We start from the raw sequence: 26,246 nt of genomic DNA, 5'->3' as shown, positions 1-26,246 counted from the left end.
TTAAAAAATGACCCGCCGGCAGCGGCCGCACGGAGCGCCCGGGGCGGCACCGGGGCAGGGCCGGGAGCCGCCCGCGTCCCGCCCGCCCCGCGCTCGGGCACGCTGGGCCGGGGGTGCGGGTGCCCGAGAGCCGGGATGGCCCTGCCGGCGCCGGGCCCGAGGCGGCCGCAGCCCCGCAGAGCCCAAGGACGAGCGCTTCCGCCCCGCGCTGCCGCCCCCGGGCGTGCCCGGGACCATTCACGCCTGGCGGCTCGGGGGCCGGGAGTTTAACAGCGGATGCAAAACAGATAAAAGAACCTGTCCGGTCTAAAAAGCGCACAGTTCCCTCCAGAATTCCAGTACTTCGGAATCAAGGAGTGGAGACACCGGGGACACGTTTCATGGCCAGGAGAAGTGAAAAGGCAAGGGAAAACAAAAAAAGTCGCACGCCCTTCACTTACTGCTGAATAAAGAAGGGAGTTGCAGGAACCACAATGGAGGCCGTGAGTGCATCTAATCCTGTCTGTACAGGCAGAGTTGTCAGGATGAGGAAGGAAACGAGGAGCAAGTCTACAAAGAAGCACCGACTTTGAAAAACCAGGATGTACATAGGAGAAGCTGGAGGAACTTCAGAACTAAAACAGACTAAATATCCACAGCATGAGCGAGGTAGAGGCAGGCAAGCACCAACTTTTGAAGTTAACTTACTAGTCTCATAGAAATAGAACTGAAAAAATCAGCAAGTTAGAAGAGAGGTGACAAAACTACGATGCAGCTATGAATAAACTAGCACGGGAGCAGGACAGATGTCATTTGTATAGTTTTCCAGAACTGGGAAGAAGCACACAATGTCGATGACACCCAGAGCTTGAGAGGCTGGACTTTGAGGCTGCGTGAAGAAATTTACCATCACGTGGGCTGGAAGCATTTACAGAACTCTGAGCTTCTAAACCAGAGATGAATAACCATGCGCAACTTCTGAAGACTTCTGTAAAGTATCTTTAATGACTTGGTTCATGCCATTTTAAAAACAATAATTTTCAAGAAGAAAATCAATATATCTGTTGTATTGACTTTGCTTTTCTCATTCCCACGTTTGCTAATGGTTTGGCATCTACAGTATGTACAGTCTGATGCCTGGGAAGATAGACTGAAAATTCTTTCCAAGTTTCCAACTTGCTAATTATAGTGCACAATTGTCGTCGACTTGCCCCACCATTCCCTACCTCAGTGTAATTAAAAAAAATAAAATCAAAAAGTCTTTCTGTGAAGGCTCCACAAAATGCCAAAGAGACCATCACTGCGTTTCTCTAATTTTTATGTATGGCCTCTCTAACCTTAAAAAACTGATAAGCAGTCATGCAAATGATGGAAGAAATTCACTGGAAGAGGGCAGCTATCATGATCTAGAGAGCTGTTGAAACATTGGGAATCTTTATTAGACAGCAGTCCTTGATCTTTCCTGAGAAAATGTCTTCATTTCATCCCAGTAAGATTTCTGCAGGTAGGTATGAAGGAGAAAAAATTGTTGCTCCTCTTTCTCATCAGTCAAGCTGTATTTACTCACCTTCATTAAAGGAAGTGTCTCTGCAACTGATCTTGGTAAAATGTCATTTAACCAGAACGTGTTCTTTATCAAATGCTTTAGAGGCATTCTAAATATTTGGATTGGGTCTCTGTTTGACAAGGCCACACCTACAGTTCTTTTAAAGGAAGATGCCATGTGATATCACCTAGATAAGTGGATTCTCAAAACACATCCCCATCTCTTTAAAACAGACAAGAAAATGGGCATGACAAAATCCACATTATACAATGTTGTATATACAAATTAAAAGACTGCATCTCAGTTTTTTTTCCTGATACTAAATTTAACATGATTCAGTAAAACATGGAAGCAAAGCACCAATAATCATCTTTTCCCAAGTCCTTGAAGAATGCCAGTCTTCAGATCTCTAGAGTTTCTTCATTTGCCCCACAAGTGTCTACAACACAGATTAAACAACTCGTCACTGGGAAAGCACGGACTTTGGAGTTGGCTATCCACTTGTCTGTTTCAGTGTTATATTCAAGAATGTGCCCTAAGCGACCAACACCCTGAAAACCAGCCAGGACATAGACTATAGATCCCACGGCAGCACACTTCACTGTTACACCTTTCCATGGCATTGGAGACACCATCTTCCATTCATTCATCTTGATATCGTAATATTCTACATTATCAAGGCCACCTACAAAGCAATGAGATAGATAACTGCTTATTATGTTGCACTGTATGGACTACACTAGAGCATGCAAACTGAAGTATTTTCAAGGTTTCAAAAACCCCACACTTAAAAAAGCAAATCTGATACAAGCCAGTTTCTAAACTAGCAGCCTATCCTTGTATAAATACAAAACCAGGAGAAGTATTCTCACAAATTCACACTAGATACTTTCTAGAGATTCAAACATGTTACTTCATGAACAGAAGAACCTTCAGTGCTGAACTTCTGATGGATTTGGAGCTAGTGACTAAAACTCAGGAATTACCTGAAACTTCCCTAGAGCAGTGGCATTTCATTCTAGAGGGCTCATGGGTACTTTTACCAAAACTGGCAATTTACTGATAGAGGAGGTCTCTTGTCATGATAATCATTGAAGTGTAAAACCCTAAGTCCCTTTGAAAAGGGCCAAAGGAAACAAAAGTTATTAGAGAAGAGTAGATTTTGTGACTAAGATTTGCTTCTTCAGGAAATATGCTAGTAATTACACTTGACAATAGCTACAAACATGCTGCTGTCCCTATTTAACTCAGTTTTTACTTCCAGTACTGAATTATTAAATCTGAGAGATTAAGAAATCTCTCTATCATATTAACATGTATGAGTTTTTAAATCTAGACATAACTCTTCCTCATTTTACTACAGTAAGAATAATTTTTAACACTTCTAAGAGGAGCATTCAGTGAATACACATATTTTGCAAGATGGCATATTATGGATTGATAAAATGTTTGTGCAATAAATGTATCTATTATTTTTTGCATTAGGAATCAATCACAATGGAATAGTTTCAGTAGCCAATTAAAAATCAAGCTGCATTCTAAAACAGCATTCATCTGAAATCAAGAATTCCACTTACCGTAAGTAGAGATTAAAAAAACCTCATAAATGAGAATTTTCCATTTTGAAAAGCATTTAAGAAACCCTGCGCAATTAAAATTCAATTTTTCTTGTAAAGTATCATTCTTCAAGTTTTAAAGACAAGGAGACAGGCAGATCATAATTGACCTGGCCATGACAGCAAATCACATCTCAAAGCTAGAGCAGTCCAAAGAGGACTCAATTTTCACCATTTTACAATACCAGACTAGATTTAAATCTTTAGACTAAAGTTCCTAAAATATGGCCTTTACCTGTCTCTCAAAAGACTGCTAAAATCTCTGAAAACATATGAATAACTAAAAAACCCACCAAAAATAAAAATAAACAAAGAAACTTTTTTCTCAGATGCCTGGTTTAGCCATATTAACTGCTTCAGAACTGGGCTACAGTAGGGGTGCATATCTGAACTTGACTATCACGAGTACAAGAATTTGAAAAATAAGATAACAGTGAAGTGGGGAGGTGAAAGGAAGAAGGCAACACTGATGTAACAAGAAGGCATGTTTGATGGTGCTGCTCAAAGCTTTGCAGCTGAATAGAGTGGAACAAATTCATTCCAAAACAGAAAAAAACTCCCATGAAACCTTGTGTGACCAGATAGAGAATTAATAGAATTAAAGTACCTAAACTATTTTGTCCACCCACAGCAAATATTTTGTCCTTTACAAACACCAGCCCATGATTCTTTCTGGCTTCAATCATTGGACACAGTTCAGTCCACCTGGGGAAAATAAATCAAACAGAAAAGAACAAATCACCATCTGGTTCATAGAAAATAAGTATAACTTATCATCAGGAAAATAAAATATGGAAGAAAGCTGCAGAAGAAAAAACATCTTTCAAGCAGAACTACAAATAACTGATTTCTTAATGCTGACTCAGGGAAAATTCCTTACCAGAGTTTTTCCTGTAGTCATTTATACTTCAGTCATTTACACAAGTGACTAAAGCCAACCTGAATTAAACCAGCACTTACGTTTCTGTGGCTGGGTCATAAACTTCACAGGAATTCAGGACTCTTCCGGAAACATTGTTTCCCAGGCTCCCTCCGCATACATAAATGAGCCCATTGGCCTCTACCATTCCATGGCTGCAGCGCTGAGTCAGCATGCTGGGCTTTGTGTGCCAGCTCTCTGTTCTCGTGTCATAGCATTCAAATAAATACAGTGCAGAATTGCCTTCAAAAAAAATAGAAACCCACCAAAGTGGCATTAATCTTTATGGTTGTCTTTCAAGAGAAGAGTCTAACAGCAATTATCAAATTGATGCTTTGTGTGTTAGTGGAAAAGGGAAAGCTGCTTTCCCACCTCCAAAAGTAGAACTAGCCAGCTTTAAATTTGGGATTATTCAGAAAGCACGTACTTGTAATTATTTTGATTCTTTTGTTCCAAAATATGCAAGTAAGTTTATAAAATTGCTATTTGTGTTTAAAACAACATGAAAAAGGTAATTTCTTTTTTCTTGGAGGGGAATAAATGCTAAATAGAGATGTATATTAATTACCCATCCCACTGTCATCAGCCCATGCTACTCTTTCTACTTGGAAATATATTGAACTTTCAGATGTGACGATGAAACCAGCTTTGTAAACTCACTACAGGCTCATGAGTCTTTTTCCTCTAAGCAATGTGACTTGTCCAATACCCAGAACACTTGTTGCCTTTGGAATTTGATAGCTTATGTCATAACATACTCCTGGAATCATTACCAACCACAAAACAGCTACCTCTGCCCAATTTACTTTCTTCCTGAGGACTGGTAGATACTCATTGCCTGGAAGTGCAGGGTCTGTGTACTCTTCCCTCAAAAGCCAAGGAAACTATTACTGAAATCAAAAGCAATTTTGCTAATGAAGATAGATGGGGGCTCAAAACTCATGCTCAGGTAAGTGACCGAACAATAGCCAAGGCAGGGAAGGCTGAATACAACTTTCTCAGAAAGAACAACATCATTCCTCTCTTTGTTTCAAAAGATATATTCACCTAGAACAGTTAAAAGTGCCTTTTCTTGTGCCTGTTTTACCTCGGCTTTCTACTTCTAAAAATTAAGCATGTCACACTAACAGCACTTACTACCAGCTGAGTATTTGAACCTTCAACAGGATGCTGTTTGCAGACCCAAAATGACTCCTACATACACACTCCTATAAAGTGTGCATTTGTTCACTCCCCACCCTGTCACTCTCAGTACCACCAAAAACTGAATAGAGTGGGACATTTTTTTCTTTGATGTAAATAGACATTCTTATTGCTTTGAAGTTGTAGAAATTCCCATCCATGGAAAATTTAACAGGAAAAAGCTTTCATTTTCCACATAATGTTAAGTATTTCTCCTGCACTGAAACAAGAGCGGAAGAATCTGGTATGTTTAGCTTCCAAACTCTGCTAGTTGTTGCAAACAGAACAGGACTCCCATCAATCCAAGAAGGGGAAAAGAGCCATGTTGTCTGTAATGGACTGGTACAGTAATCCAACCTCTTCAATTGATGGAAAAAACATTAAATTTTTAGATTTCTTTACAGCTAAACACCCTGCAGCATTTTATCAGATTAATGCTTTCAACATAATTGCCTGCTTCAAATTAGAAAACACTAGATTCATGAGAGACAGACCATTCCAATTTCAGAATTCACTGAATTCTGAAGAAAAAGTACAGGCAAATTAAACTTCATTATTTATGTTTAGCTTTTACTATTCTGTCTTGATTAATATTTATGGAAAGCAAAGTGAAACTGTGCAGTAATGTGTATTTGTAAGAAAACTGCTACATTAAAACTTCAACTATAGTTGTATTAACTATTTACCATGCATTAGAAAATACACTGTACAATCAAAAAGTTTTACTGTTATTCCCCATATATTGAAACATGGGAAACTGTGAAGATTCATGAGATTGTGTGTTCCAAGTTGCCCAATGTGGCCTTAGTTAAGCCTATTTCAAGTAATGGGAAAGGTGCTGTTTCACATTCACCACACGAGGTGGCAGCTGGGAACTGCTTATTCTGCTGCTACATTAGACCTCTTAACATATTTTAGAGGTCAGAAAATGTGGCCTAAATGTTACCTCCATTAAATGACTTATCAGTGTTAAGCACCGAACATGACAACTTTTTCCTCTGTTCACCTCCCTCTGCAGCAAGGCAGACCTCAAAAGGATCTTCCTTCTAGGATTTTTTTACCATTTGTTTTTATTCCCCAGAACACAGCTTTATTACTATTTTTATGGCTATACCATGCCTGCATTTCAACCTTTGGGTTGTTGATGATGTGTCATGTTTAGACAAAATAAAATGTTCCTGCAACACCACAGCATAAGTCACCTTCTAGGTTTTTTGGAGAGAGAAAAAATCCCAATGGCCTTTTTTTTTTTTTCTTTACTATGCTGAATAATAACATCTAAAGGAAGTATAATTTCTCCATTTGTGGAAGCAAGCTAACAGAATAACAAAATAACAGAAGATAACTTCTGTCATTTGACAAAAAAATTGGACAAATTCCTTTATAGGACCAAGTACAATTTCACCACCAAAAGCATTACTTATTAGATTTCTTTTCCACTTTCCCTCCCCTTTAAAACACCTCATTAGGCCCAACATGTGCTGTATAAAAGGAAGGCCATTGTCAAAATGCAGCTATTCTGGTCACACATTACAGAAAATTTTAAACTACATTGAATTCTGTGAATTTATAGAAGAAAGGTAAGAGTGGGACTCCCAAAATATATTTCATTGAATCACACCATCACAGAATGCTTTGGGTTGGAAGTGACCTTAAAAATCATCTATTTCCAATCCCTCTGCCATGGACAGGGACACCTTCCACTAGATCAGGTTGCTCAGAGCTCCATCCAATCTCTTCCCTATTCAACTCTTTAAGAACTGCGGTGTACTTTTTACTAACGTAAATACTACTCATTTCAGTGAAACCATTTTCAAAACACAACAAAAATAGGTTGTTGGACTGGGCAAAGGGGGATAAAATCCTAAATATGGGGAAATAAACTCATTAGGGCTAACATGGCAACGTGCAGTTTCTTGTCAACAAAATCATGCAAAAAACCAGAAAAATTTCCAGCTATCTTTCTTTGTGCTTTTTTGTTTGTTTTAAAGATTTTTAGTGTCTTACCCACTTCTGAACCACCAGATGTATAAATTTTGCCCTCAGCAGCACAGGCTGCAAGGCTATCTCGAGGTGTTGGAGGTCCTAGCTTGGAATACCAGCTATCCTTCACCACATTGTAGCAGTCCATTCGCTTTATAGGGAAGAGCTGGGAACCACCCAAAATATAAACTACGTTGTCCCAGAAGACACAAGCTGCATCCCTGCGCTTTTCAAAGGGACATCGGATGTCTGTCCAGCTGTAATCCTGCATTACAAAGAACAAGTAATGTCTAATAGATTATAACACTTACCTGTACAGTGAGTGTTTTCAAACAGAGCTTTTCACAGAGATTTAGATATGGTCAGTTTTAAGTTCCTTTTCAAAACAAACATGAACACTGTTTATTGAAGAATACTCCTCAGGCGTACTCTTGAAAAATTCTCTTAGACACAGACATAGTTAGCTGCAATGAACCATGACATTAAGAAATTCTATTTCCACATTCCCTGTGTGCACCCAGTACAGCTTCCCTGAAAAACAGTTTTGTTGTTTTTTCCAATACAATTGACCTCCAGCTGCTATCACGTTAGAAACAATGCATGTAACCAATAAAGTAGGATTGCATTTTCTTTTATAGCAACGGAAAAAGACATCTTACATATAGTAACAGATTCTTTCTAAAAAATAATAAAATACAGAATGTACCAAACAAAGACAATGGAAAAAGGAGAAGATAATATCCAAATTGACAAGCAACTCAGTAAAAAAGCTCTGATACATACTTTATTACCATGACAACTAGAAGCTTATTTACAGAATTTACAAAACACAAACGTTCTATAGCTATCCACAGTTGATAGCATGAGAAATAAGATAATGCTCCATCACAAATACTGGCAGTCATGATGCCTAGAAACTGATTTTGCACAGATTGGCAAAATCAGCAAGTATAAAATATGAGCAGTAATGCCCAAAGCCTTAAAAACACCAAACTCAACAACTGATGGCAGACCAGGATAGCATACAGCACAAGAAACACTTCTTGAGTAATAGCATCTCACATATTCCATGAGCATAGCTTGAATCCTATACTGAACAGGAAAGTATGGGACCTTAACTGTTATCTGTGCCACCTCAAGAAGGTCTACCTCAACCTGCTGAATGACCTTCACTGTAATGGTTCACACAAGACGTTACATCATTACATTTTCTTAGCAAGGACATACTTCAAACACCTTGGTCAATGAGGAAGAACAGCGACTCCTACATGGGGGTTCAAAGAAAGAGAGGCAGAGCATGTTATAGTCCAGAACATCTTACAATCTTTTCTTGTAGCATCCCCCATATCAAGAAGAGCTGTCAGCTGCATGTGGCCCTTTATGATGAGAAACAGGTCCTGGGGCATCCTAGAAAGGAAAGCCATACTACAGCATGGCAAAATAAATAGCTGCATAAATCTTACGAAAATGTCTCAGTGCATTGTGCAAGATCAACATACTTTCTAGCTCAAACTTCTGGCAATTTTACAAAATATCCCGTTGTTTTCCTTTACTGTTATAAAGGGCAGTGACCTGACCCACTTTTATGGCTTCCGTTCATGTATCCATTTCATCCATACCTTTATCAAATGAAAAGCATAACTTGAGTATACTCAGCAGTATCCTCCTCTTTCAGCAGGAGGCAATTTAGGTCATCCTCTTGCAATGCTCTTCGATGTTAGTCTGTACCACATAGAATTATTTCAATTTTTGAATTGAATACATTTAAGAATTATGCAGAAGTGTTGCTTTACACCACAGTCAAGATCCACACAGCCCTGGGCAGTGCAAGTCTCTGTTCTCAGGGACTGGTTAGGGAAAGATGGACCAAGGCAAGTATACGGTGACTCTTTCCCTTTTGATCTCTGTTTTCATCAAGTTGCAATGCAGGACACCAGAGCCAAAAGCTACACCTTTTTCTCTTTCATCAATTTATTGAATCACTTATTACAACTACTTGAACTCCTGAGAGCCTCAAGACCCTGTGACAAGAATGGCACACACAATTATGCGCCCTGTGAAAAAGTACCCTTTTTGTTTAAGGCTTTTGCTTATTTTCAATTGATTCCTCTTCCAAGTTTGTCATAAAAACCAGCAGACAGGTCCACTGTGGACAACCTCCTCACTAACAGCTTACTGACCACAGCTCTACCTCCTCATAAAAGGTATGCTGGTTCCCTTGATCATCAAGAAATAGCATTGCCAGGCATCTGTTACTTTTTATTTGCCATTGTTGAATTTTGCACTGCTGAGAATTTAAAACTTCCAACCATTTCTGGCCACTAGAGATAGTAATTTCAAAAGAATAAGCATATTGCTGACACAAAATCTCAATCATATATAAATTCTGTACTGAGAATTCATAAAATAAAACAACAAGTATTTTATCCCCAACCTAGGGATTTTTTTTTAATTCTGTGAAAAATTCAACAAGAAAATGCTTCCTACAACTGTTAATAGAACATCTAGGATTTCTAGTAGCATTCTGAAACCACGTATGTCTACTCAAATTAGTGCCAGACTGCTCCACAAGTGTTATGCCCGTCTGCATCTATCCCATTGCATCATTTTGCTTTCTTGATGAAGAACATGCATCAATAGAAATACTAGTTACAGCGCAACAAAGGTAGAAAATATAGTCTTAAAATAATACTAACATTCTCAACAAATGAAACACAGTATCCAATTCAGTCTTACTTAAAGAACTCTTCCAACAACAAGGAAATGACTATCAGCATTACAGACTAATTTTGTGTGCAAAGGAATCAGTGAAAATTAAAATTTTTGCACTAGTTTTATCATATAACAGCTATAGAAACTCATATTGCAACCAAGACAATATTTTCAGGAAAAATATAACCTCTCTTTTGAATTGGTTATGTGACATGTAACAATTTAATTACATTTCTGATTTTGATTAATATCAGAAGTGAGGGACTAGGTCACTATTCAATCAGTTAAACAGACAAGCAAAATTCCAATTTTTCCCAAGGTCCTAACCTTGCAAAAGTATACACAAGCTTAATTCTCTGTTCTGTGACCCTCCCATCATCTTTTGATGAGATCAATTAAAGTGAGTTAAATGGTAATTCAGCAGGGGTTCTGGATCCTTGGTTTGTTGCATTTAATAAGCTATTGTCAGAGTTTAAAGATTAAAATCAAATACTCATGCAAAACATACAGAAAAGGACCGTTAAATAGCTTAAGAGTTGGAAATTGAGTAAAAGCTGTTCAACAAGACACAGGCTAGCTAAGAGTACCCAAGAAAGCATATAAGCACTAGGAAAACATTGAAGGAACACATGCTTGTTAGAGTAAAGATCTCTAATTACCCACTTTTAAAATTTTCCTTCCCTGCCCCATTCTTCCCCCACTCCTTATTCCACATGCAAGGCCGCAAGTCTTGATTAAGAGGCAATTCTTCAAAATTTCTTCCAAATTCAGTTATTTTTTGGTGCTATACCTGGACAAGCAGCCTATGAAAGGTTTTATCTTTTATCCTATGCTTTATGTAGACTTTCACAGACACTACTCTTTGTCTACAAAACAGATTTCTGCCAAAACCATGCAACTGCTTGAAAAGTTACAAATGCCCTGATCAAAGGCTTCCCAAACCTGGCCCTTGGAAAGGAATTCTCTGCTCTTTACCCCTCACCTCCTTACCCCCAGCTGAAGTGCTGCTTATCTTGAGTATGTGTATAAAGGAAAAAGGCAGTCATTAGTCAAGACTTTTGGATTTGAATTCCCAATAGGAATACATATTAAGCGTCTCTCAAGCTAAGTCAGCAAAGCTGGCAGGTTTGGGGCTCCCCCCGGCCCCCGCCCGAACTTAAGTGGTACTCAGAGAAGGTGGCTTGAATTTTATCTTACAAAAGGAATGTGAGAAAGAAAAGTTCAAAACACATCCCGAAGGCTCATTAATTCAAAATTAGATTTGACAGGGCTCACATTGACTATGATGTTCACACAGCACACAAAACTGTTTGAAATTTTAACAAGCATTTAACATGCTGAGTTAGAACCAGAATTTCTTCAATAAAATATTACTACATGCATGGGATCTCATAACTTAAGAGAGCCCTGATGCTTATGTTGTAAATTTTTTCTATATTACTGTATGTGCTTGCCTGGTAAAACAGAGTATGGGTAATCCTTCTGCATGCAGTTGATGTTTTTAGACCCTTTAGTCTGCATAGCTGAAATATATACCATTCCTGTGACTTGACTTTATTCAATAAACACGGGAACAAATTTCAGGCAGAACTTGCTTGCTCTAAATTGATCATCTAAGTTTTTTTTTTGTTGTTGTTGTTGTAAAAACTCACTCTTCCACTTATGTAATACTTGGCTCCCCATTCTTCTCCTTATATACTTTTAAGAACAAACAAAACTATGAACCACTGGGATTTAGAAGTGATTGCATACTTATAATAAATGCACTAAAAAAGCCCAAAAAAACCTGGGTTCTACACTAACATACAAGCCAGTAAATTAACATGTACTAAAAAAACCTGCTTTGAGTAATCTCTAAACACCTATGTGCATGCACATGCATACAGACTTTCATATATTCCTAACCAATTGCATGATGTTTTAGTGACCTTTTGTTTATTTGCAGCTGAGAAATGCACATAGCAATCAATGCTCAACTCAGACAGATTGAACAGCTTTCCATATCTAATACTGCTAAGAAACAAACACAATCATTCTGTTCAAAACAAAGTATTACATCTAGGTACACAGACTTAAAAAGACTTAATTAACCATATTCTTCCAATTGTATACCCAGGAGGGAGGGAATACTTCCTTCCTAAGACCATTTTGTAGATCACTATGTCTTAGTTAATATCATCAACCAAGAAAACAGGTAAGATTACAAACAGTGAATCTTAATGCATTCTGAGGTAACGATTACCTTGGGATTAAAATATCTGCAGGACTGGGGCTGAGAGCCTCCAAACAAAGCAATGCGATAATCATGTTTTTTTCTTCTTGGTCGGGTGCCTTCCACTAACTCTTCTCGGTCTTCCGGGGAAAGGAGGTGGTACCGCATCCCACCTGCAAGAAGACAACAACAGCTGCAGATCCAGTGTAGCTCATACGTGGACTGGGAGGTTTCAGAGGCAGGGATGGGGGAGAGATGGAAGGGAAGGAAAAGAGGAAAAGCAAGTTTCTACATTACACCTATACAGCTTTGATTCAAACTGGAAGAACGCACAGCAGCATGTGAGGGTGGGAGCACACATCCAGATTTACACCCTATTCCAAACTGGCTGCTCCATGTGAAAACAGGACAGATACAGACTCACGTTATGTAGCAATGGATTAATCAGCTCATTTATCCAATATTAACAAGCAATTAAGATTATTGCATTGAAACAGTCAAAAGGAAGCAAGCCCAAAAGAAAGCATTCCTAAGAGTGCAAAAATACTGGTGGCATTACAAGCCACTAAAACCAGAAAAAAATCCTTACTTCCTATACAATGTACCCAACTTGGTGTCACACAAGAAGTATGACTCTGATATCAAATATCAGCAGATACTTACCAACATATAGGTTCATTTGAATCCTGTTCATTGAGTCTGAAGGAAAACAATTATGTACTGATTTTTAGATCTACATTAAATTGAAGCCAACTAGCTAACTGCTACTGAAATTGCTTTTCCTTCTTACATGATAAAATTTTACAAATGGTGTCTAAAAACAAAAGGGAAGTGTGTTTCCTATTTAATCTGCACCCTGAGAATGCAAATGTAGGATCAATCATTGCAGGATCAATGGTCAGTATATAATAGATAAAAATAGTAAAACATACACCTAAAATTCTAATTTGCTTAGGAAAGCTTTAAAATATTCAAAATGTAGACATATTTCTTTTAATAACGCACAAACATATGAACAATATTGAAGTTACAAGCCTGTCAAAAGGCAGACTAACTTTCAGTTACCCTAAGGAGTCATTGACAAAATCTCCATTCCATTACTTCTCATGGAGTTCATGCCATTTGCTAGGAGAAAACAAATGAAAGTCACACTGTTACATAAAATTAGTTTTATTCACATAATAAGCTGCTAATCCAACTTCAACTAAAACACAGCATCCTAAAGGGAACACAGAAGGATTTAATGTGAAAATGTTAGAGCATTTTAAAGCAAACAATTTTCAAAAAATTTCAAAGCATTTTTAAAATGACATAGAACATCATAAAGATTTCAGCTAGAGGTCAACTTACTGATCACCATTTTAAGGCATTCTGGGTTATCCTGAATAAGTGGTTCAGCCTGAACAGTTTTACTTAAGAAGTTCTTTGATATTAGAGGAAATCGGACTTTAGCAAGAATATCAACCATGTACGGCTGGCGATTTGGCTCATCATACTTCAGCCATCTGACAGCTGCATCGTACACCTTAAACAAGAGACAAGGAGAGAAAGGGATAAGGCACATCACTACACAGCATGACAAGTAACAGAACCTTAATGCTATAATTGATTCTAATGCCTGCTGGAGGCTAACCTATATTAACATTTCATTATGTGGGGATGCCATTGCCATATTTTGAAAAAAAGCCCAAAAAAACTCCTCTACAGCAAAAGTCAACCAAGTCCAAAAAAGACAATGCTTAGACATTTGTAAAACAATTGCACAACCACTGAATAAATCTCATCTACAAACTTCAAAAGCCTACTACTGATGCTGTTTAACTTTTTTCCTTCCAAATGAAAAACATTAATCTGCAGTTCACATTTATGCGGGTAACTCCTGTACCAGGTTAAATCTAATGCTCTTCAAGTTCTGTGCCATAACATCAGTAATGCTTTCACAGAAATGAAATAACTTCTACTTGATACAGTCTCCTGAGGTGATAAACTGGTTCCCTGAATAAATCATCATGTTGGATATCCAAATACATTGCTATTGTTGTGTCTTAGGGGACCACTTAAATCAAAGTTTTTATCTGCAAACTACTGTAAATTTACCAGATCATCTCCTCTTTTTCTCCTCCTCATGGGAAAAGACAATGGGTTTTCTTAGGGGTCAGAGAAGGTAGAACAGAGAAGATAATCAAGAAATCTGCTCTATTTGTAATTAAACACTGGTTCAGGAAGAAATGAAAAAAAAATCCAGGATTACATATATATTCTGATACTTCCATGCTGTTCTCAGATACAGCAAGCTTACTCAGAAACACTGACTCTGAAGTGGCAGGACAACCTCACTGTAAGCAATAGCACAGGCAGTGTCTATACCTGTAGATGAAACTGGTCACAGTGATTAGTGCTGAGTGACTGAGATATGACATGGAAAGACACTTCATGGAAGAATTATTCAGGACTACTAGACCAGCCCAGCTATAACTCTTCAAAATTACCAGGAAAAATGGGAGAGCAAAGAAAACAATTAAAGGCTCAATTCCATCAGCTAAGGAAATTCAACAGAATGACTTGAACAGGAACACTGTATAGGACAGATGGTGCTTAACAGTGCTTAATGCTACCTTTCCTTTTTGCTAAATGTAACTATGCTCCACACCAAAACAAAAGTTAGAGTATAATGTCAATTTTCTAGCAGTACTCCTGAGAAATAAGGTTCCTGTAGTACAATTATCAAACTTTTGTAGTTTCCTACTGTACTCTACCAGCTTCCTAATGGAATTTTAATGATGCCATGCTGAATACATAGCATTTCTACCACTGCTGCTAGTTAAAGCATGCCCTCCTACCTTACCAATAGAACTTCAAGAATGTAAATCATGTGCCATTTTGGTTGCAAGCCAACCAACACTTCTAGCTCTGAGAATGTTGCCCCATGATCTGAATTTTCCCAGCACTCAGCAAGAATTTTGAGCTGTGACACTACTCACATTTATACCTGTAACAACCCAACTACCACATTCTACCACCTGATATTATCCCCCACTCTTACTAATTCTTATTTTCATAAGTTACATCACCACACAGTAAGAAAAATAACTAAACCTTAATGCTTCAAATCAATTCTTCTGCCTGTTGGGAGGTCAATGTCAATGGAAACTTCAGCAGAAGTCAGCAGAATATCCATTTCCAAGAGGATATACACACCATCTCAGCTATAACATCCCTCTGCTGCACTTCGAACTCATGATGCCATATCCACACAAACTTAAATTACCTAATTCAAACACCAGAACAGCAGAGCTACAAAGGTAAGGTTTCAGTTTGTTTTCAACAGCTTTGACTAAGAAGCTACAAGTGCCCAGGAGTGACAAGTACCACTCAGCTGCTAAAACAGACTACAACCACCTGTCTGGGCTGCAGTTTAGACATCTATATGCTTCCTATTTTCCTGCAGTAGGAAGAACAAGCTGGAGAATAATCATTCAGGGCTGGGCTCTAAGCTGAATCAAGCATTCCAAATGGGATGCCTGCAGATGTGATTTCTACTACAGGTTACAAACTTTAATTGAGTGAACACCATGCTCCTTTCAGCCACTTAAACTTCATGTCTAGTCCCTAAATAAGGATCTTCCAGCAATCCACCACTGCCAATGCATGTAGCTTTCAGTGTTTTACTCATCTTACTTCCAAGTCCCTCAGTTCCCCAGGCTTGTGTATATGTATATATATACATATATATATGTGTGTGTGTGTGTGTGTTTCCATCACAAAATTCCTCTCTGGAACAGGCTAGGCCACACTCAGGTAGAAATGTGCTCCCATTAAAGTGCAGTTTGCTCACCACTTTGAAGTGGTCCACTTTCACCAAAAGCACATAAATCCCAATCTAGAAGCAACCACTACAAAACAAACAATTTAGCTCATGTACTATTGAATCAGAAGCCCTACAGCTACCTTGACAAAGTAAACTGTTTATTCCCTCTGTGACTTCTTTCTTCCAACTTTGCTGAAACAACACATCTATAAACTACAATTGAAATGTGAATATTTATTAATATTTGGTTTTGAACAAGTTAGGATGCACCTTTTACTCCACAATTTAGCAAGCACTAAGTGCATCATATCCTCTAGGAATATCAGTAAGCGAGACACTTGAATATCTGAAGCCAGTTCTTGATTAAAATCAAGAAGTTAAGTTCAATGCTTTTAGCTGCCATGAAACAGGGATCTCACCTGGTCTTCTGCCCTCACTGTCAATGTATCTTGGTTCAGGAGATGTGTCACACGCTTAACATCAAGCTGAAGAAACTCATCTGTCTTGTACACCTCAGTGAAATGCTGATGGATGAAGTCGTCTGCAGTGGCTTTCAGTTCTGGGCAGTCTAGGCATTCTGCTAGCACACTTATGCCTATGAAGAAAAATTAAGAAAAAAACTCTTTTAAACTTGAACTGCAATTATCTTTAATATATGAAAATAGAATAAATTACCGTAATTTCAGTGATACTTAAAATTCCAGTTTAGTATTTATTACCATGCCTTTTTTCCCCCCCATTAAAACACATGGTATCATAACTCATCTGCAATTCAAGGCAAACTAAGACAGGGGCAAGCTGCTGATCCCTATTCCTGCTGAACTAATTGGAGAGTCAGACCTGCAACACTTGCTGTATTAACTGTCTCTCCAGCACTATTTCCTCACTGTTTCTTTCCCAATTACAAAGCAGACAACAGTACCTTAACCAAGTCTGAGCCAAGCCACACTAACCAGAACAGCTTGAGAAACTGGATCCACATTTTACAACCTCTCCTGACCTGCTCATGCACCATCAGTTACCAACCAAGCCCAGTTTCCTTCAAGAGCCATGGTGAACTGGGATCTTTCTATACATGCAGCACAGTCAGCTGCAGACCAACAGAAAGTCAAGTTGATGTTGCTGGAAGGACAGGAAGTTGGCAAAAAGGCAGAAACAGCAACAGCAGCTGAGAAGCACCACTGCCAATTTTGCCATTAAAAACCATGTAAGCACAGAGCTTTTCAGCAGCAACTTCTCATCATGCCACAGGTCTTCCTTCTCACAGAGGAAACGGCAAGAGTGGTAGGAGCAACTCACTAACATATGGGTTGCAATTAGTGTGAGCTGCTCAGAGTAGTAAAATGCAAACCAGAAGGATAAAATCCACCTATGTGTCAAAATTACAAAATTCAAATTAAGCCATGTTTTCTTTCAAATACGTTTAAAAAAAAAAAGAACTGTGTACTTGCACAGTCTGCACAAAACATGTTTCAATTTAAAAACAATGCCGTAAGGAAAAATTGTTTTAATCTTTTTGCAACAAATTAGCAACAAAGTATGCAAGTGTTAGAGACCATAATTAATTTCCCACCTAACAGAAGCTAGAGGGCAGAAAGATGCCTCAAAGCAAGCCTAAGTGGTATTTTCCTTAGGTAATGCCTTTCTTCCAGCAGTTCCTTCAGAGCCACAGCTGTGCTGCACTGAAGTGTCAGCTGAGTCACTGTAATTCAGATATACTCTGCAAAACATTTCTATTGCTGCTATGAACATCTGTAATATGATTAAGAGGTTACTAGGAGAGTACCTAACAATGGCAACAAAAAAACCACTAAAAAGAAGTTTCTCTTATATTTCTGATTATACAAAAAGCACCAAATCTTAAGCATGAAAAAGTATTTAGTTCTACTTGTTTACCTCTTCTGTAACACTGAGACCACATTAGAGCTACAGAACATGATATCAAACCTGCCCAGATAACATTGCTTTCAGTCAAAATAAAAAGTGAATAAAACCAAAAGTACCCTAAACTTACTCTGTTTATACTTGTAAAAGATATGCTAGTTTTGTAAAAGTTACAAACATGTAAAATTCTGTTTGCAAATACAGTAACAATTGAAAGCTCCACCTCACTAAACACATGCAGTTCTCTAACAAACAAGAAGCCCCAGCATCCTGCCAAGCTGGATGAGACCTTGCACAGTCAGCAGACTTTGTGGCAAGGGCAACAGTTCAGATTCAGAGAAAAACTATTTTTACATGCCTTGATTTAGCCAAATGTTATGGCTATCCACAGACAGACAATACAGCGAAGTTAAAAAATAAACAGCAAATTTAAGTCTATCTCTCTCACCAAGACAATTGGAAGCATCAACTTGTTCTTTCAAAAAGTCCACACACATTTTTTTCACAGGTTCAATCTGATACTGGTTTGCTGCATCTAGTAAAGACTGGACATTATTGCTGTTAACTGAGATTCTGCAAAACAGAAGGTGTAAAATTAGCATCACTGAAATGACCAAAGTTGCGGCAATTAAAAAAAGAAACTTACACAAAGTCACATAAATGGCAAAATTATTTCCCTCCTATTTACCCAAGAATCTTTCACATACAGTCTAAGGACACATGCTTCATGATCTTTCCAAACTGCTTTTGTTTGCTCTACTTCACCCAGGCAGGGCAAAGAATAACCAGTCCTGAGATCTGAAAAATAAGCCTTTAACACAGGTCCTCTGCAGTCCTATACTATACTATTGCTATGAGTTGTGTGATTAACCACTTTCACAAGAGGGGAAAAAAAACCCAAACCCAGAACCTTTTTAATGACCACTTTCAACTTCCAAACAGATATCAGCAAAATCTGTTTAAATTCTGTCAGGACTGGTCTGGCTGATTTGCCCAAAGTGCATAAGCAGAACAACCAGTTTGGCAGTGCTTCACGAGAAGTTATGGAGGCCACAGTCTAGGGCTTGGCTATGAGGGCAGGCAACCATGTGGCTGGGATGGGCTGTTGACACAGACTGTCTCTTATCACTGATGGACTGTACAAGAGGATTGCTCTCAAAAGAAAGGAGAAAGCCTCCCTAATGAGAGTTAACCCCTTTAGATGAAAGGCCTGTCATCCATAGGTCGGATTAAAGCTGATTAAGTACTGTTTACAATCCTAGCCATCTGCGAGAGCTCTGTTTTGGTGGGGGGAGGGGTTGAAAGAGAAAAAACCCCACAAAAACCCCCAAATATATGGACAAGCTGATATAGGGGGAAAACACTTTCACAGAGGAGTTATCCACCCTGCCTGTTTTGAGATGAAGGTATAACTTCCTGGAAATGGTTCTGTGCCACAGCCACTATGGCCGCAAAGAGAGACCCTGCTGACATCAATAAGGACCTGAATTACAGAACCATGGGAAACATCATTTGACTCCAACACTGAAGTCAAAAGCTTGAAGTGCTTTGAATTGCTTTCTGGAGACAAACAGCATTTCCTTTAGTCTGTAGGGCTTCCTACTTGTTAAAGAAAAAGGAAGAGTGAAGAAGGATAGGCGGTCTAGTCACATCAGGCTTTAAACAAAGGAAAGAATTTCAATGGTAACAAAACTGATGAATCACAAAAGCATTATTTTAAGTTTTTATCATTTAAAATTGGCAGGCTTCCTAGAAAAGTGTGAGCTTTAAATAACAAAACTACCTTGCAGTATAGGCAAACTCCACAAGCTGTTCAATAATGTCAGGCTCTGCATCTTTTAGCTCCACTTCAAAGGATTTTGATTCAATCATATTTGCTGCAAACAGATTAAAAGACAAACTTTTAATCAAAAAGTCACTCTAGTTATTGTATGTTCTGCAAACAGTAGAAAATAAAGCAATTATACAAAGTGGTAACCTCCTAAAAACTGCTCAGAGTTGATTGATGTTTACCCAGGATTGCTAGTGCAAGTCAGGAAAGGAGGCAGTGGAACAAACAAGATAACTGGTGTGACTACATCCTTGTATTATCTAAATTATGATAAATTGTGTTAAGGAGAAAAAGTCCTAGACATTGTTGACTGCAGCCAGACTGCCATGTTAGCATTACCACTGTCAAAAGCCATTTCCACATCCCAGCTGATAACAAAGGAGACAGCTCAGAGCTCCCCACGTCCAGACACAGCACTAGGTTTGCCCACAGATGGACAATTCCATGCATTGAGTACTGGAATGAATGGTTATTTTACTTCCACTCAACTTTGATTTTACAGTAATTTTACAGTTCATGGGTAAAGCATACAAAAGTTAAGACACTACATAACTGAAGTTTTAAAGAGAGCATAAATGAAAGAATTACAGAATCACAGAATTAAGGTAATCACATTAAGGTTGGAAAACATCGCTAAGATCATCCACTCTAGCCACTAAACCACATCTCTAATCTCTGATAGCCCAATTTATATGCAGAAATGCCTGATGGCAGACAAATTCTGTAATGGGACAAAAAAAAAAATCCCAATTTTCAGGTTAAGGAAGGGAGATAAACTAATACAGTGTATAGGCCCAGTTATTAATTAAGAGAGATTATACAGGAAGTAACACTTGACTTGATCAAAAGAGTTAAAGGAAAAATGAGGGGAGGGGTGAACAGAGATGAATGGAAGGACACAAAATGAGACATCTTTACTTACACTTATCCTTCAAATTAATCACCTTCATAAGATAAACAGGCTGACAGACAAATACAACAGGATATCATCATGGACATTTAAAATTAATCAATTTTTAAAAGACTTACTAGTAAACATCAGGTTAAAAAAATGACTGGCTGAAGCAAGCACAACACGGTGTGCTGGGATCTTCCTTTCTTGAACCATAAGAATGACATCACAAAGAGTTTTCTAAATCAGAGGGAAAAAAAAAGACAAAAATCAGCATTTTTGAAAATATTTCAGCAATATTTCTTTAAAAACAGCTTATGGAAATTAGTTACTTTTTGTAACACACACAACTCAAGAGCACTATGTGATAAAAAGTTTTTCTGGAAGTCAAAGTTCAGTAACCTGGAGAACTACCAAACATCAGTTTACCCACGAATTTGTACAGCATTGTCACAAATAATATGAACTCTTATTAAAGTATCTCCTGTAGCTTTTACATCAGCCTACAATAATGTAGTTCTGCAGCATCTAGTAAGGGCTGCATTTATATTGCAATGCTTTCACCTACCAGTGGCTCTCCTTTACTCTTCTCCTGATTTTCAAAAAAATTCTCACGAACCTCATATCTGAAGACTGCCATCCTATTTCCCAACTGGAGTCAAAGTGATGAATGAGTTTAAAGCATTCAATAGAGCATTTTAAAGAAAATGTATCAAAAATACCACTTCTGTGGAAGGGTTTGACTGCTCATACCCGATGAGCAACTAGCTTCCAAACAAAACATAATTTATTTCTCATTTGTTTGCTGTTTATATGTAGGCAGCTAGTTTCTCCCCTACATGTGAACTGTCATGCTCTAGAATCAGTAGGGAAAGCAACAGAACTTATAAAAGCTGTCAGGGAGGATTGGGGTAAAAACACATAATTTTAACAGATTCTGAAATGCTATCTCTTCTAACAACATATTGAGTAAAATAAATGCAAATCATACTACAGTTAATTATAAATATCTACTAAGAAAGAAAAACTGAGCAGCACTGCTTCCTCAAAAAACAGGAAATAATTTTGGACTATTACCTTAAGTTCATGGAAATGCTTTCAAAAACATCTATGTACACCCACCCCAAGGCCAGTCCCAGAAAAGAACATTTCTGCTGTGGGAAATACAGAGTTGCTTAGAACTGCAACAGTGTTTTCCACATGGAGACAGTACTATCTAGGGCTGATAACCCACATTTACAATTCCTTTAAACATGCCTGTTTTTTTTTTTTTTTACAGGATACTCAAAGGCACATATTGGACAAAATATAAATAATACTTTCAAAAATATTATCTAAATAGAAGTTAGATGGGGATGACATACAGGTTCCTTTGTAGTTTTAAACCATTTAGGATTGAAACAAAAACAATAAGAAGAGTGCATTCTGGAAAAGTTTCAGAGGAAATCCTTTAAAAGCTGAAATTTCTAACACTTCTGGTTCAAAACAAGCATTGGAAACTAACAGTACAAGATACCATAAAATCCTATGGCCAAGCTTTGCCAAGACATGCAGCTGTTGCTTGAGCTCCACGCTGCATTTCTAAGACACTTTAAATGCCTCAGTATTTGAAACACCTCAGATGCTCTGAGGGCACTCTGAGTGCATTTGCCAACCAAAACAGACCATCATTTAACTTCTTTCCCTGGGATGTTTCTGGGTGTGATGGTTCCATTTCAACTAATGCTCTTCTGAGGATTTCTGCACTTCTTTCCAGAAGGAGCCACTGTTGTCACGGGGTCACCTCCATGATGCAACAGGTGACTGGTTAACCAAAGGACACACCCCAGCGTCAGCTTCTGCAGGGCACTTCACCTTCTAAATAACAGGTTCAGCAACACCTTGCAGCTCTATCCCAGCTTCATTCTTGGCTGACCTCCACTAAGCACCAATGTTGCAACAAATCATTTATGCACACGCTGTCCAACAGCTCTGGAAAACCCACAAAGATGTGGGTCATCAATGCTCCAGACAAACAACAAGTCCACCAAGCACATTTAGCCCCAACACCTCACCTGTACTGAGTGCAGGAATGTTCACAGTTTACTCTATACTCATGGAGGATTCCTCTTCATTCCAGCTCACACAAAAAACAGCCTCCTTAAAATGAGCTGTAAGTTCCCATTGGCCCAGATTCCTACAGGATTAAACTAATGAGTTAAATATCTGGAGCTGCATGTGCACCTAGACATTTCCATCACAGGAAATTTTAACTCATATTCAGGTTTTGTAACTACAGCAGAGCTCCTGACTTACCAAAATACATGAGGAAAGAGGTGACTGCAAATCCTCTTACAACTTTAGCACAACTAATGAGCTGAAACTAGTGTGTTTTCCTCTGGCTACTGCTGACTTCCCAAATTTTTCCTGTATAACCACACCTCCCCCTACTCCCTCAGTAACACCTGAGCTCCTCTTCCAAACAACTCCTAAAAGAAGCATGAGTTTCATGAAATCTGCAAAAATTTCTGGACCGGTCAGCACTGCATAGGATATGTAAAGCTCATCTGAGGTCAGATGAGAAGTCTGCAGGCAAAACTCAGAGCTGCCACTCCCTGGGCATAACAGATTCTGGAATCTGAATCAGAAGTACACACAAACTTCACAGCACTTAATCCTGATCCTCTCACTCCTTGTTTGAGTGGCTCATAGTGACACGAAAGCTGGCACTCCACTATACTGCAAGATGAGGCACTCACACAGAACACTGTGGTACCACACACTGGAACAGACACATGGTAAAGCACTGTGAAATTCTGTGCTGGGGACTGCACATATATCTACAGGAGGACAATATTTCCTTTATCTACTTAGAAACCATAGAGCATCTGGCATTCCCTTTTAGACAATGGCAGAGGTGTGAACTAGACATGGAGGAACCAAGTCATGAATTCAGCCACACCTCAGAACATGTTTACACTTTTAGATCAGAAAAAAAGCCTACATAAAAAACAGGCCTTAAGTCTTTACTATCTGAAGTCATTGAAAAAAAAAATTTAGTTTTTCATACATAAGAGCTTAGTTGCATGAAATGGTTTATGTAGACAACATAGCTAACTGTCTATTACTGAGAGAAGAACAGGGCTGAAGTGCTAGAGAAAAGCAGAACCAACAGCAATACTTGTGAGGTCAGGACCCAGACTGCTGACTGGTGCAGACAGCATTAAAAGCTGGACTGAGCCTCTGGCAAGACTAACACTGGAGGACGAGCAACTAAACCCTAGAAGATACAACACAAGACAGTGCCAAGTGTGAAGCCCCTGCATGGTCTGGCTTCAGAGTCAGCTTTAACTCTGGGTGCACATCACTGTTTTTAAAGTTTCAACCAATCTAGATCCTTGTCTGAGAAGGAAGATTTCTTCACATGCAAGGAGTTACATGTATCATCCTTCTGCTCTTGTACCATTAGTTCAATGTTTTTTATTAAAAAAAAAAAATTAAAATTAGTATTTATTTCAGTTTGGACAGCTCAACTGAAATGCACTTGCATGACTGCGATTTTGGTTACCACTCTTGCTCTATTGGTAAACAGAGGAGTCACCTTTAATACTCATTAAACCATAGACCATGGAAGGTGACCAGGCAAGAGCTTTACAATTTGAGGCCGGATGAAGCCACGAAACTCCTGCACTGCCACTGGCTTCCTATTGCGATGGCCAGAGGTATTCAGGACAAAAATGCCACCTGTGAAATCAAACCATGGCTCTACTCTTCCCTCTCCTCCCGGTGCAGTTTCACTGTTCACAGGGTACACAGTTAATTTGTTCAGAGAAGAGTTTCAGGTCAAAAATCCAGCATCAGCGCCTTGCCCTCGGGGCTCGGTTCGGAAATGGCTCCGTGAATGCTCTCACTGGAGACACCGGGCCATCCATCAACCACAGCCTCACTCCTGCCCGACCGCCCGCAAGGAAAAACACATCCACGGCGTCTTCTGCTCCAGCACCCACAGGGAGCCGGCGCAAAGGAACCGGAACTCGCCACTCGCCGTGCGGCTCCGGAGGCCTGAGGCACCGGCGGCGCCGGTTCCGCTGGGCTTTCCCCGCAGTCGGGCCCAGGAGACGGGAAACCCTCGGGACCCTCGGCCGGGAGCGGGACCTGCCCTCAGGGCAGCACGGACACCGCGGGCTGCCGGCCGCGGCGAGCGCCTCCCGTACCTGCTTGCGCATGGCGTTCATGACGCCCATGAAGGAGGCGAGCAGCTTCGCCTCCTCGCGGGCGGCGAGCTTCTTCTCCGTCTTCTTCTTGCTGCTCTTCTCCGACCCGGGCGCGGCCATGCTCGCCTGCGCTCACCGCCAGCGCGCCGACCCCGCCCGGGAACATGCGCCCGCCGGCTGCCGGGCGGCGAACAGCGTTGGGGGCGGGGCGGGGCGGGGCCGGAAGCGCTGACGCCATCGGCCGGCGCGCGGCCCCACGCGGGGTAAACAAAGAGCGGGGAGGGGCTCGGCAGCGACACGTGGAGGGCGCGTGCGCGGCAGCCTGAGGGGCGCGGCCCGTGGGGGCGTGGCTTTGCCGGAGGACACGCCTCCGTCTGAGGGCGTGCCCCGGGGCGGGGCCTGGGGGCGGGGCCCGGGAGCTGCGATCCCGGTCAGGGACGGGCGTGCTCGGAGTTCCCGGGTTTGGCTGTGCTGCTGGACACCCTGCCGTGCCCCGCCTGCCCAGGGATACGGGGCTGCCCTGCCTGAGCGGCGGAGGAGCTTCCTCAGCCCCGCGCCCCGAGCAATGGTTCCTGCAGCCCCCGCTGCAGGGATCTCGTCCCGCCTTGGCGGCCTGTGTCCCGGTCTCACGTGGGCTGGCTAAGGAAACAAACGTGATCCAGAAGAAAACTTCTTTGTCCTGGCAGCTGCAGCCACCCCTCTCCCAGAAATTATGCCAACATGTTTGGTGCTTTGATTCTCGTTTTTTGAATAGGATAGTGACAACCAAAGGAAGGTTTTAGCGAGAGTTTGCTGTTTGTGCATTCGTGTGATGTTCCAAATTTTAATTCCACGGATAACGAGGCGTTTAACAGCTTAATGCCATGACTTGAAGGGAGAGAGATTCCTGCAGAAATAACATGAGGCTCTTTTATTAATAAAACGAATGAGCTGCTTTGATTGTGATATCATGTCCCATATGGTAAGATTTAAAAAAATATACTTTGATATTCTGTGGTTCTGTCATCTAACAATTACTACTACATGGAAGCTGTAAGAATTTTAATGCATTTGACCTTTGCTTCGTTGAAATAAACAAAACTGACACAGCTATCACTTGACTTTCCAGATTTTATCATGTAACAGTAAAAAAAATGAGAAAACTGGGAATGTGCTTCTGGCCATTTTCAGATTTCATGGTATAAAGAGTTTACATATAGAGTTTTATTTTTAAGGTAATCATAAGATGCCTGCTCTATCTGTGGGATGCACAGAAACAGCTGTGCTGGGAGGGTAAATATCTGTGCTGGGTCCCAAGTGCACTGCCATGTTCTGGAAGATTAGTTGGCCAGGTTAAGGAGTTCAGCTTGTTGCTCCCAAGGTCAGACCCTTTCTGACACGAGCTGTGATGAGGAGAGATAAAATCAGAGGTCTGCCCCTCCTTTCCCTGGGGAGCTGCTTTTAAGCAGAGGATTTACTGCTGGTTCCTTTTCCACTGAGAAACAACACT

The 26,246-nt window shown here is 39.9% G+C and overlaps 1 protein-coding gene across 2 annotated transcripts; it reads right to left on the bottom strand.

The window, feature by feature from the left end:
• Positions 1-965: 965 nt before the first annotated feature.
• KLHL7 (kelch like family member 7) lies at positions 966-24,974 on the bottom strand. 2 transcript variants are annotated; one of them, XM_041411404.1, is made up of 11 exons: positions 24,758-24,974; positions 20,702-20,804; positions 19,625-19,718; positions 18,290-18,414; positions 16,377-16,552; positions 13,500-13,674; positions 12,180-12,322; positions 7,250-7,490; positions 4,102-4,303; positions 3,749-3,846; positions 966-2,210 (listed from the first exon to the last, which is right to left on the bottom strand). In XM_041411404.1, the coding sequence occupies exons 1-11, from the start codon at positions 24,875-24,877 to the stop codon at positions 1,927-1,929; spliced, it is 1,761 nt and encodes a 586-aa protein (XP_041267338.1). In that variant the 5' UTR covers positions 24,878-24,974; the 3' UTR covers positions 966-1,926. The 2 variants fall into 2 exon arrangements, with proteins under 2 accessions (XP_041267338.1, XP_041267339.1); XM_041411405.1 differs by lacking the exon at positions 24,758-24,974 and adding an exon at positions 24,408-24,685.
• Between the last annotated feature and the right edge of the window lie 1,272 nt (positions 24,975-26,246).

This window comes from Onychostruthus taczanowskii, unplaced genomic scaffold (genome assembly GCF_017590055.1).
Source record: "Onychostruthus taczanowskii isolate IOZ18803 unplaced genomic scaffold, ASM1759005v1 scaffold36, whole genome shotgun sequence".
NCBI classification, from domain to species: Eukaryota; Metazoa; Chordata; class Aves; order Passeriformes; family Passeridae; genus Onychostruthus; species Onychostruthus taczanowskii.
The sequence above is the reverse complement of the archived record's forward strand: the minus strand, read 5'-3'. Positions and strand labels throughout refer to the sequence as shown.